The sequence below is a fragment of the Neoarius graeffei genome, chromosome 2 (assembly GCF_027579695.1).
Source record: "Neoarius graeffei isolate fNeoGra1 chromosome 2, fNeoGra1.pri, whole genome shotgun sequence".
Taxonomy (NCBI): Eukaryota; Metazoa; Chordata; class Actinopteri; order Siluriformes; family Ariidae; genus Neoarius; species Neoarius graeffei.
In genome coordinates, this window is record NC_083570.1 from 13,908,542 (window position 1) to 13,922,223 (window position 13,682).

Consider the following 13,682-nt stretch of genomic DNA (forward strand, 5'->3'; position numbering starts at 1 on the left):
CATCGAGATATTTTTCAATCCCTTGCCAGATTCATTGGTACCCGCAACACTTTTCTGAGGTCCTTCGGGAACTTTTTAGATTTTGGCATGATGAAACCACACACTTCAAAAGCAAAGAGAATGCCAGACCCTAGATGGCAGGTTTAAATAAGACAGGTTCCACCTGCACTTACAGCTGCAGGAGGTTCTAATCAACGGCACCTAATCTGGAACACCTGGTTCTAATTTTATGGACTTGAAAGTATGATAAATGTAAGGGTGTACATACTTTTTTCTAGGGTGTCCTAACTTTTTTATTTATATATTTTTTATTTAAATTAAGAAAATGTGGATAAAATGTCGATTTTATGTGTTGTTTATTGGAGTATATCATGTTTATCTACAAGCATTGTATCAAAGAGGGTGAAATATTTGCTTGTTTAATGTGTTGAGAAAAGTCAACAATTTCACAATTTCCATGGGATGTACTTATTTTTTTCACATGGCTGTACAGAATGTTATATTGTGCAGTTTGGAGGTTTATATTTTGCCTCAGAAAAAACTGTGTCCAAGAAATGGTTAACAGAGGAACGTTCATGAACTCTGTCTTTGCGCTCCTCCTCTCTCTCTCTCTCTCTCTCTCTCTCCGTCATACACACACAACCAGGAAATGACTTTGCATTTCAGAGGAAAAGAAACTTAGAGACTTCCTCTCTCTTTGTCTCGCAGTGCGTGAGTTCAGGAAAATGGCCGAGGCCAGTATTTCAGTAGATCAGGACCAGTTCCTCTGTTCAGTTTGTCTAGATCTACTGAAGGATCCAGTGACGATCCACTGTGGTCACAGTTTCTGTAAGGTGTGTATTAATGACTGCTGGGATCAGGATGAGAAGAGCGGAGTTTATCGCTGTCCTCAGTGCAGAGACACTTTCACACCAAGGCCTGTTCTACGCAGAAACAACATGCTGTCTGAAGTGGTGGAGAAACTGAAGAAGACTGAAGTCCAAGCTGCTTCTCCTGCTCACTGTTACGCTGGACCTGGAGATGTGGAGTGTGATTTCTGCACCGGGAGAAAACACAAAGCCGTCAAGTCCTGTCTGATGTGTCTGGCCGCCTTTTGTGAAACTCATCTGAAACCTCACTACGAAGTTCCTGGATTGAAAAAGCACAAGTTAGTCGAAGCTTCTGGAAATCTACAAGAGAAGATCTGCTCTCAGCATGATAAAGTGCTGGAGATCTACTGTCGTACTGACCAAAGCTTCATCTGTTATCTCTGTACGATGCATGAACACAGAGGTCATGACACAGTCGCAGCTGCAGCGGAAAGAACTGAAAAACAGGTGAGAATGTTTTAGAAACACTTTCAGAACGAATTCATCCTAATTTTACTCGTGTCTACAATCAGATGTTTTAATCTGGTTACAAATTAATCGAAGGTTTAAAAATGTTACGATTGTTTGTTCATCAGAAAGATTTGCCAATGAACTAAAAGATTTTTAAAGTGTAATATAACATCATTAAAGGTAGACTGCCTTTCAGATTTTTTTAATTTAGGCCATAAATAGAATTTTCCCTGACACCCAATTATGTTTTGTTAGTGGACAAAAAGCTACTGAACTCGAATCACAGACTTCAAATTTTATTACTTTTTTCCCTAAAAGAACAATTCATGAATTTAGAGCCCTGTGGCCCTAAATTCTCTGCCATTTTTTTCTTGCCTCACGGTGAGCTAAACCAAGATACTACGTCACGCATGACATGGTGGGGTTTCGCCATTCGCAACACATTGTGGGATACAAATTTGCAACCTGAGATAACAATAGAACATGTGACTGCGCGCTTGAAACATGGAAGACCGACTACAGTAACAGGAAGTGAGAAGAAAAGACTGTATTGGGAAGGAAAGGAAACGCCGGACCAAACTAATTGCGTTTAACACCTTTTGATTTAATTACAGCATTCAGTCTTTTGGGGTTCACACCTGCCATCAATTAAAATGACTCTGATTAACCCCAAATAAAGTTCAGACATTTACTCAGTTGCATCCTGCAGTAAAAGCCAGGATTCACAGACAGCTTACAAAGCATCAAAGGGATCTCATTGTTGAAAGGTATCAGTCAGGAGAAGGGGACAAAAACATTTCCACACCATTAGATATACCATGGAGCACAGTGAAGACAGTTATCAAGAAGTGGAGATAATATGGGACAACAGTCAGTGCGTTTACATGCACATCCAAATCGAGCTGCTGTCGGTAATCGAGCTAAGGGTCCCAGCAGGGGTGCCAGAGAAATCCAATCCTACATGCACACAAGGAAATCGAGCTATTGTGTGAGGTACATTGTGCACCCAAGCCACAGGTGGCGCTACACGCCCCATCGTGTTGGTCCACTTCCGGTTGTCGTCATGAAGAAGAGCTATTCAAGAGTATAAACAAAGTTATCAGTTCCGTTTTCACAAGAAGAGTGTTTGTATGTACAAACAGAAGTGTTCCTAATAAAATGGCCACTAAGTTGAAGTTGATCTGTAATGGTGAACATATTAACTGTTAGCCTGCTAACATGCTAATAACTTACCAACTAATTGGAAATGGGTGCGTACATGCCCAGACACAAGTGTTCCTAATAAAGTGGCGGCTAAGGTGAAGTGTCATGCCGACCGAGGCTGTTGTGTTTCCCGCTTGTGGTCTCGTCACTCGTCACTTCCGGAAGGGGCAGTGCTGAAGTAAGTAGCTCGACAGGGTTTACATGCGCTAAGTAGCTCGGCTACAATCGCATAATCTAGGTCGCGTAGCTCGATTACGAAATATCCAGTTCGGTTCGATTTCAGCCGAGCTAAGGTGTTTCCATGGCATTTAGAACTTCGATTTCAGTCGAGCTACGGCAGAAATTCGATTTTCTCTATGTGCATGTAAATGCACTGATTGACAATACCGAGAACTGGACGTCCCTCCAAAATTGATGAAAAGACAAGATGAAAACTGGTCAGGGAGGCTGCCAAGAGGCCTACAGCAACACTGAAGGAGCTGCAGGAATTTCTGGCAAGTACTGGCTGTGTACTACATGCGACAACAATCTCCTCATCTCATCTCATTATCTCTAGCCGCTTTATCCTGTTCTACAGGGCTGCAGGCAAGCTGGAGCCTATCCCAGCTGACTACGGGCGAAAGGCGGGGTACACCCTGGACAAGTCGCCAGGTCATCACAGGGCTGACACATAGACACAGACAACCATTCACACTCACATTCACACCTACGGTCAATTTAGAGTCACCAGTTAACCTAACCTGCATGTCTTTGGACTGTGGGGGAAACCCACGCGGGCACGGGGAGAACATGCAAACTCCACACAGAAAGGCCCTCGCCGGCCACGGGCTCGAACCCGGACCTTCTTGCTGTGAGGCGACAGCGCTAATCACTACACCACCGTGCCGCCACAACAATCTCCTATATTCTCCATATGTCTGGACTGTGAGGTAGGGTCAAAGAAAAACATCCAGGCCCCGCTAAATTTTGCAAAAATATATACATCACCTCTCTCAAAAGCATGTGGGAAAATGTGTTATGGTTTGATGAAACCAAGGTTGAACTTTTTGGCCAAATTTCCAAAAGGTATGTTTGGCGCAAAAACAACACTGCGCATCACCAAAAGAACACCATACCCACGGTGAAGCATGGTGGTGGCAGCATCATGTATTGGGGTTGTTTTTCTTCAGCTGGAACAGGGGCTTTAGTCAAGGGGGAGGGAATTATGACCAGTTCTAAATATCAGTGAATTTTGGCCCAAAACCTTCAGGTGTCTGCTAAAAAGCTGAAGATGAATTTCATCTTTCAGCATGACAATGACCCCAAAAAAGTTTTGGAACGGGCCAGCCAGAGCCCAGACCTAAATCCAATTGAAAATCTGTGGGGTGACCTGAAGAGGGCTGTGCACAAGAGACGCCCTCGCAATCTGACAGATCTGGAGCGCTTTTGCAAGGAAGAGTGGACAAATATTGCCAAGTCTAGATGTGACAGGCTGATAGACTCCGACCCAAAAAGACTGAATGCTGTAATTAAATCAAAAGGTGCTTCAAGAAAGTATTAGTTTAAGGGTGTGCACACTTATGCAACCAACTTATTGTATGTGATTTATTTTATGTTTTTCCCCCCTAACAGATTTGTTTGTTTTTCTATTGAATTGTCCAGGTTATAGGTCACATTAAAGGGGGGAAAGTTTTGAAATGATTTATCGTGGTCTCATTTTTTTTAGATCAGAAAAAACTATCATTTCAACGGGGTGTGTGGACTTTTTATATCTCTATCCTATCACTCCTTCAATCAAACTTTAGGGATTTTTTTTCTCTCCTCGGGATCATGTCTGAAACGGGTGGGTTATACAGGAAATTCACGAGGTTATACTAAAGTCGAGTTTAGGAAAGTCTATTAGTGGCATTACAAAGATAGTGGAGGGTTCGTATTCCCAAAACTATTACTTCTGATCACTATGCTTGGCAAAAACATTAGCAAACACAAAAATCAAAAAGATGAACGTAATGGCTTCATGATATAGTGGACACTGAAACAGGCAGGCGGGATCAATGTCACGTTCATTTATTTTTTAAACTGTCTCTTAACACAAAACACGCTTTTCAGCAGTTTCAAAATAAATTGTGTGTCACAGTACCGATGTGATTTCAGCCAGGGGAAGAGATCCTCACTGCACACACACACACACACACACACACACACACACACACACACACACACACACACACACACACAGCACAGGCCTCACTCTCCATTCATAAACCAGTGCTTGCCCACGCCCCCACTGCCACAGTGAAAATAATTGTATACTGTCTTGCTCAGTGAAATGCAGTGCACAGTATGATAGTGAATCGAGAGGTTGTTCACCAGAAGTTGTGCAATATAGGTGTATCGTCTAATTACACACATTTTCACTCAGCGGTCTTCACCATCGCAATGATAAAAAAAGGACCTTCTACGAAAACTATGTAATGCACAGGAATAATATTTACATTGTGAAATCAATACATAATTTTCGTTTTGCCAAATTATTATTGGCTAGAATACGCTCAATGAAAAACGAGCTTCAACAAGATGAGTGACCAGGCTCAAGTTCACCTCAAAAAGATACATATTTGGTCTAATTGCAGCCTTTTATTCACTAATTATAATATTTACGACAGGGAGAAACAGATGAACCAGCATTTGATGTGTAGGATCCATTGGCGCCGTCATATTTTCTGTCACAACTTGAGCACTGAACTTGCAATGTGAATGTTATGATTAGCTCCTCGTCTCACAGCAAAATGACGTAACTGGGTCAGTGCCCATACGATGAAAACATGTGCACAGCGGTCTATCTACTTGACTGCGCAAAGCGCGCAATTTCATGCACATTATTTGCTTTAATCCCCTCAAATTAAATAACTTCCCAGCCTCAGAAGGGCCTGATATTTTTTGAGATATTACAGAAATAAACATGAATCACAATGACCAAATTTCAGAGGGAACTAAATTTCACTGATTTTATGAAATCAAAAGTCTGTCTTGCTTTAAGAGAATGTTTAATGTATTGTTGTTCAGAGGGCAAATCTTGGGTGTGGCACCATCATCCAGACTTTTACAGCTTAAGCATGTGCACACAAGTCACAACTATTAAACACACACACAGTACACACTCGCTTTACAGAACAGCTCGAGACACTGCTGTGTAAAATGTGATAAACTCATTAACAGTTAAACCTCCTGAATGATGCAGCAAAAAACATTCACCTTCCAGTCAGGAGATGATGAGTTTAAATCCCATCGATGCTCTACGCCAGCATAACTGGGCCAGATCTCTCCTCTGCCAATTAGAACAACATTAGCCGTGTGGGTGTGAGCTCATGTATATAGAAGGAGCAGATGCAGGAGGAAGTGGAGGAAAAATAACAAACCTCTAAACAGCTAAATGTTCACAGAGTGAGTTAAAGGAGGAGCAGATGAAATCCCAGCAGAGAATCCAGGAGAAGCAGAAGAAGGTGCAGGAGCTGAAACAGGCTGTGAACACTATAAAGGTGAGCAGTGAGCAGAGACAGAGCTGCTCCTAGAAACACACACAACATGGACAACGAGTCATTTACAGTCCCAGTAAGAGAGGGAATGATAGATGAGCTTTAAATCTTGTGTGTGTGTGTGTGTGTCCTAACAGCGCAGTGCACAGACAGCAGTGGAGGACAGTGAGAGGATCTTTACTGAGCTGATCAGCTCCATGGAGAAAAAGCGCTGGGAGGTGACGGAGCTGATCAGAGATCAGGAGAAGGCTGAACTGAGTCGAGCTGAACGACTCCTGGAGCAACTGGAGCAGGAGATTGCTGATCTTCAGAGGAGAGTCACTGAGCTGGAGCAGCTTTCACACACACACGATCACATCCATTTCCTCCAGGTAACACACACACACACACACACACACACACACACACCAGTCTGAATAATCTCATGAATATTTCTCCACCTTTCTCCTTCTCCATGATGTTTTTTTCTTTCTCTCTGTAGAGTTTCCAGTCTCTCTGTGTCTCTTCTGGACGTGAGGACTCACCCAGCATCACTGTCAATCAACATCTCTCATTTGATGGAGTGAGGAAATCTCTCTCTGATCTGAAAAAGAGACTCGAGGAATTCTGCCAGGAGGAATTCATCAAAATCCCTGAACATGGTGAGAGAAATCGTCCTGCTGGGAAATCTTTACTTTCTCTGCAGCACAGTAAAGAGAGACATCAGATTTCCCCAAAACACACAGAAATGATTTCAGATGATGACGTGAACTTCCTGTTATTGCTGCTCTCGACTGGAAAGATGATTTTATACACTTACACTTTTTATTCAGGTCTTAATAGTGTCAAAGCCTCTGTTTTGTTTTCAGTGATTGTACTATTAATAAAGTATAGAGGACACACACACACACATTTATTCACACATTCCTCCAAAGACAGAGAGAGAGAGAGTTCATAAGTCATATGAATAACATTTATTCAGTCATAACATTTATTCTGTAGTCATTAGTTCCAAAGCAGCTCTCTGCTCGTGCTCATGTTATTAATAAAGTTTATTTCTCCGTCGTTCAAAAATCACATTTAAATCCCACACCTAGAGAATGTGTTTTCTAAAATAAAACGCTGATTAAACATCAGGCACAAATTGTATCACTTTAAACTGTTTCCGTCTTTTACAGAACCTGATTTTTCATCTCCATTGTGTTTCTGTGTCTCCACAGCTGCAGCAGTTCAGATGATTTTACCCTCAGAACCAAAGAGCAGAGAAGATTTTCTGCACTGTACGTGTAAAACACACACACACACACACACACACAGTGTCTCACTCTCCACATAAATCTATGCTGTGATTAATATCTAACATGTTCACATTTCTCATGTGTTTAGATTTCTGTGATCTGACTCTGGATCCCAACACAGTACATTATCACCTCATTCTGTCTGAGAAGAACAGAGTGGTGACGCGCAGTGAGAGAAATCAGCCGTACTCTGATCATCCAGAGAGATTTGACTCCTACTGTCAGGTGTTGTGTAAGGAGAGAGTGTGTGGACGCTGTTACTGGGAGGTGGAGTGGGGCAGTAAGGGATATGTGTTCATATCAGTCTCATATAAAGACATCAGAAGGAAAGGACCGGGTAATGAGTGTTGGTTTGGACTCAACAATCAGTCCTGGAGTCTGCAGTGTTCTTCTTCTTCTTCTCCTCTCTCTTTCTGGCACAACAACATTGAGACTGATCTCAGAGTTCCATCCCCCTCCAGAATAGGAGTGTATGTGGATCACAGTGCAGGAACTCTGTCCTTCTACAGCGTCTCTGACACGATGAAGCTCCTCCGCAGAGTCCACACCACATTCACTCAGCCTCTATACGCTGGGTTCTGGCTGCATTATTGTGGATCAACTGTGAGATTGTGTGATCCAAAATAAAATATTAAATGATTTGACATTTTTAAAATTAAGATGAACAGCTTTACTTTTATATAGAGAGTTTAAGTCCAATAAAGATGGAACATGAGGAAAGTATTTTAGATTTCCTAATATTTATTTATATTAGATCATTTTCTGTCTTTTAGGAGATTTAATATTATAATTGTGACCATTATATAAAAATAATCAGAAAATTAAAAAAACCCCAATCATCTGCATTATCATAAACAACTGCTATAATTGCTGGCACATTATTTTTTTTTTAAATATTCAAATGAAATTTTCCAGCTTTACAGTTTTATTAATATTAGATCAATGATCATTGTATCACTTCGACAAACTTATCATATTGTAATCTCAGAGGAAATGAAAATGAATCGCAGTAATGTGTTTTTCTGTCTGTATCTCATTATATTATCTGTCTACTGACTGTCTCAATTATAGCAATACATCAAGTGTATAATATTATTAAATTATTAACATTTCCTCAAATATTTTTCTCAGTGAATGTTGTTTTTTTTTTCTTTCTATAAATCACCAGGGTTGATAATGTACATAGCTAACAAGCTAAGAATTCAGGGAATGTTAGCATAACAGCTAACAGATTAGCATCGTGAAAGGATTTTCTGTTTTGTTAAGTTCACCAATTATTAATCTTCCACATGAATCATTAAGTCTGTCCTTGTCCTGTATATTCAGTCACAATTTCCTGTAAACATCTTGTGATAAACTGTAAATCTGTTGTTGGAGGACTGGAATATAATTATTCTGCCCTTGTTAGTTGTTGTGGTCTTGGCAGATCGCGAACAGAGTTCTTCAATTGAGGTATTTCACCTGACGTCGCAGGGTCACGTGACGCCCCGGTGTCCGCCATTTTGAACGTCAAGCTACATACTAACGCTGCAGACAGAGAGGGAGAACCGGCTTGAAAAAAAACGTGTTACAGACACCTAGAATAGATTAATTTGTCAGTAAGCACTCTATAAATAACCATGGCGTTTGCTTGTTGTGCTGTGGGCTGCCACAACAGACAGGGACAGCGTGCAGGACGCTCCTTTTACCGGTTTCTAGTGATGGGAATTTCGGCTCTTTCGGCTCTTCTTACTATAAGGAGCCGGCTCTTTCGGCTCCCAAACGACTCCTGAGATTTTATTTTTGATTTAATTGCTGCAATTAACTAGTTAATTAATTACATTATTATTTATATTTTATCAATAGGATGTTTTCCATTTTATTTTTTAGTTTTTGTAGCCATTGTAAAGCTTTGTAAAGTATAGCAGTGGAACAATGATCTAGCTATAGAAATAAAACTTACCAATTAATAAATTATTTTCTCACAAACATAATGCAAAACTGTGTTATATTACCAATATAAAATACACAGCTGATTTTCCCCTCCTCAGGTGCCTCACAGACTCCTCTCCCCTGCGCTCCACAGCTTTAAGCATTACACCAATTTTCCTATTTTCGCAGCTGTGAATGACATCAACCAAAAAAAGTAGGCGTACACCATGCTACTTTTTTTTCTTTGAATGGTAATAGACAACACAAAGACGCAATCGGACAGCAACTTTTTTTGTGAAAGTCTCTCTCTCTCTCTCTGAGGCACCTAAGGACAAAAAAATAATTCGGCTCCCACCGAAGAGCCGGCTCCCGTCGTTCACTTCAAAGAGCCGGCTCTTTGAACCGGATCGTTCGCGACCGACACATCACTACCGGTTTCCTACTGACCCAGACAAGAGGGATTACAGCTGTGAAAAGACAGGATTGGGAGCCAACAGAGTACTCCAGACTTTGCAGTGATCATTTCATTTCAGGTTAGTTTATCAGTTAACGCAATTTTGATAAAATATATAGCAAACAGTAAATGGGTCAGTGTTTGTTAACCCATCTGAGCAGTGAAACAAGGCAGTGTTAATTTGTCTAGGGTTGCATGTAGCAGACATCAGACATAAAACGCAATAACAGAGGCTAGAAAGAAACGGGACACAGAAATAAACAGGGAAATTAAGTAGAAAGAAAGAAAGAAAGAAAGAAAGAGAAAAAGAAAAAAGAGCGCGGATCTCCAAACACATGAGAAGCCTATCTTACGCACATATCACGCGGACTCCACACACGCATCGCGTCTGAAGTCATAACTCATCAGGGGAAATCGTGTCCGCATTGGCATGTTCAAAAAACAACCTCGCGTCAACAATGATACCACACGCAAGAAAAAAAAAAACAACAGTCAGGCTACTCAACAACCAACCTGGCAGCAGCAGTCGTTGTCATGTAAACACAACACTTCGGATATGCAAACGCTTCCCGTTACACACGATTGCTATGTCAATAAACATCATTTTGCCGATATTTTAGAGACCCCCCAACATTTCCCAAATCATGTTTTCAAAGGATCTCATGTCTGTTTCAGGGGATCTCGGATCCCCCGAGTAACAAGACAGTGTTGTGAACATAGCCTACCTTGTACCGTTTCAAACTGCTGGGGTCATCCTTCATCAAACTGTTGACTTCTGTGGACAACCTTGGCTCCATACCAAGGCTGGGTACAGTGTTTGTGATAAAAGACAGATCCAGTTTAACACGAATCACAGCTTACTTTCTTGTTAAAATGTGCAAAGGTCTCCACCATCTCATACCGCCTTGCACTGAAGGACTTAAGCGTGCCGTCCAAAATGGCTGCATCATGTGACTTGGTCACGTGGGTGAAATACCTCAATAGACCAGTTCACACGCATCACCGCGCATGCGCAGGGGTCAAAGGTCGAGGCCTCATCGGAGATGAAAACATGGCGGCAAACAAGCCAAACCTTAGCAAATAGGCCTTATGGAAGAAGGCAGAATTGCAGAGGCATATGAGAGAACGGGGATTGCCAACTACCATGGGGGTAGAAGAGTTAAGGGCGCTTGCATATGCCACAGATATTTTGAAAATCCAGCCTGTACCGTCCAAGGAAGATGAAGAAAAATCTAGGTATGTACCCGGTGATACTGCCACGCCCACTGCAGTTTTTGACAGGTCAACGACTCATAGTTCTAGTTATATATCTGACACGGAGAAATAATATAAGTCATGCTGCCTACCAGATTACAGTCGTCTGTTTTATTGTATCAGTACTAGTATCACTTACTATACTCATCAGTCATAGATTAGTCCAATTAATGTTAATGCGCCGAATCCATTCTTTCCGTGCATCAGGATTCTGCCTTTCAGTAGGAAAGGTGAACAGCAAGAAAGGTGGAGGGCATGTGCAGGCGCCAACATTGTGCTTGAATCCTAAAATTACATCATATAAATGTGAAAAAGCTAGATTGGATAGATACTGAAATAAACAAGATCTACTAGATCAATTAAACGCACAGATGCAAGGGGTTGGCTAATGATGCCTTTGAATAAGGGTGCCCAGCGACAGGAAGTGATCGCATTCATGATAATACTCACTGCAGACAATGATTATCGGCGAGAGTGAAAATCAAGGCGGGTCCATGAACATGAATCTGACAGCTGACACGGTCGGGATATAAACAAACTTTTGCGTTAAACTGTGTGCTCGGATTCAAATAATTTTTTCTGTATACACTCACTTAAATGTACACTACAGTCTTCTCGCATCCACTGTTCAAGCAGTCGACGTCCATTGTGGCAATCGACAACACAACAGTGTCCCCACAGCGAGCCTGTAGCCTCCGCCATTGTTGACGTGCTCTACTTCCGCTTGTTTATGAGGCCTTAACCTTTGACCTTTCCCACAACTCCTTGTGCGTTGCCGTGTTTGTGAACTCGTCTATAGAGGATGTGCAGTCACGTGACCCGCACGTGTGTACTCCGCCATATTGGATGGCATCAGGATTGTTTACCTTGCGCGAGCGTAATGGATCCAGGGAGTAATCCCCAAGAAAATTCGGAAAATACCCCATCTGCATCGCGCGATAACTTGTCTAAGTTTGTTCAGCATCTTGAAGGTGACGTGAGGCAGCGTTACGTGGAAAAGTGTTCCAGGTTGGGGATTGCAGATCCGTACAACTTGCCGCAATCCTTGTTCAGGGAAATTCGGAGCTGCGGTGCCGGCGATTTGCCCGATCTGGCCTACCACGACATTTACAATTTTCTTGTTAATCGTGAATCGTGTTACACTGGCAAAGCCCTCAAAGCTTACAAGAGCCTGGAAGCTTATAAATATTTTGTTGCGGGATGGGTATCCCAACTATACCTCTGGAAGGTTCCGAAGAAGAATGTCTACTTGATAACCTCACGGGTAAGTGGCATTAAGACGTTTATCATAAAGAGACTATGCAGGACGTTTTGTCGTAAGAATGTTCAAAATCTAAACTCAGTTCCAGATAATGACAGGGTTGTAAATGTGTGTGTTTTTGTCTGGAAAACAGTAAATCAGAAAGCTGCGCACGTTTTCGCGGAAGCTGCACAAATGTGCGCAGCATTCTGATTTACTGTTTTCTTCTCATACTTACTGTATACTTCCTATGTTTCATGGACTGTAATGGCATTTGCTCATTTAGTAATTTTAATACAGAATTTACTTTGGTGAAATTATTCAGACACTCCAACGCCCCCCCCCCCAAAAAAAAAAAAATCGGATCTGTGCGATTCAGCCGTGAAAAAGGCGCATCCGCCGTTTGCATCCCTGTTTAAACTCATAGGTTAACCGACTTTAACCGGCTAATGAGGCTCGGTGGTCGGTCAAGTTTCTTTTAGTTTTCGCCATCCCTACTATGGATTGGCCTTTCAAAGGCATATATGAGCCAAAAAGATAAAACATCGTCATAGACTAGGCCAGGGTAGTAGGGCTAGGCATAGCCATTTTAAACGTTAGAGACTGTCTAGTTTCTAAGTATGCAGTTATCATTCAATCCGAAAATCAACTTAACAGATGTACTAGGAGTATTGAATTAGAAGATTACACCTACCTGATATGAAGTGTTCACTACAAATTCGGCTGGTAGAACTGGGGTACCAGTTTTCTCTTCGCACAGCGGACACCCATTTTGCACGTCTCTCCTCGTCTGCGGGGAATCTATAAAATGACAGGCCCTCCTTTTGCCCCCGTCTATTGGTACAACCAAATGCTGAACAAGATATAACCGTTCTCGAAAGATCTACTCCCACACACTGGATAATTAGAACGGGTTCGTCTAAGTTCTATGCGCGGCTTTGCCGTCCAAGATGGCAGATAAACAAATATCACGTGACCTCGTGACATCACGTGCATGCTCTCTATAAACACCAAGTCACCAGTGGAGTTTCTCAAATGTTTACTGTTGAATCGCTGTGAAACTGCAATATAAAAATAAAAAATGTTACATGTTGCTTGGCTTTGTTATTTAACACCATTATCATACACAGGGGTGGTCCTAGGGGCGGGCCGACTGGGCAGCCGCCCGGGGCGGCGGCACGAGTGCGGGCGCGAAAAAAAAAAAGGTCCCCCCCCCCCCCAAAAAAAAAAACCCCGAAAAAAAAAAACCAAGACGGGCGGGTGTGTGTGTGTGTGTGAATATTTTGGATGGGGAAGCCCACAGACCCTTTTCACTGATGTCACCGGAAACCGGACGTAAACAAACCCTGCGCCATATTGGAAGACCAACAAACTGGTGATCAGGGGGAAATAACGGCAGCGCGCGGAATTTAAACCCACGAGGCACTTGGTTCATCATAAACCTACAATGGTAAACTTTTGTGCTGCGTTAGGGTGTTCCAACAAAGCTGATAGGAAAGGTGAAAAGAA

General features: G+C 42.0%; 1 protein-coding gene across 1 annotated transcript; it reads left to right on the plus strand.

Moving 5' to 3' along the window:
• Positions 1–617: 617 nt before the first annotated feature.
• Positions 618–8,037, plus strand: LOC132881421 (tripartite motif-containing protein 16-like). Its single transcript, XM_060913875.1, has 6 exons — positions 618–1,316; positions 5,945–6,040; positions 6,175–6,408; positions 6,519–6,678; positions 7,237–7,296; positions 7,403–8,037. Exons 1-6 carry the CDS (start codon positions 726–728, stop codon positions 7,939–7,941), a joined length of 1,680 nt encoding a protein of 559 aa, XP_060769858.1. The 5' UTR covers positions 618–725; the 3' UTR covers positions 7,942–8,037.
• The last annotated feature ends 5,645 nt before the right edge of the window (positions 8,038–13,682 follow it).

Coding starts and splice junctions, on each gene's coding strand:
- LOC132881421 (XM_060913875.1), top strand. CDS start 726: ATGGCCGAGGCCAGTATTTCAGTAGATCAGGACCAGTTCCTCTGTTCA. Junction 6,409..6,518: donor ATCACATCCATTTCCTCCAG/GTAACACACACA, acceptor TTCTCTCTGTAG/AGTTTCCAGTCTCTCTGTGT. Junction 6,679..7,236: donor CATCAAAATCCCTGAACATG/GTGAGAGAAATC, acceptor GTGTCTCCACAG/CTGCAGCAGTTCAGATGATT.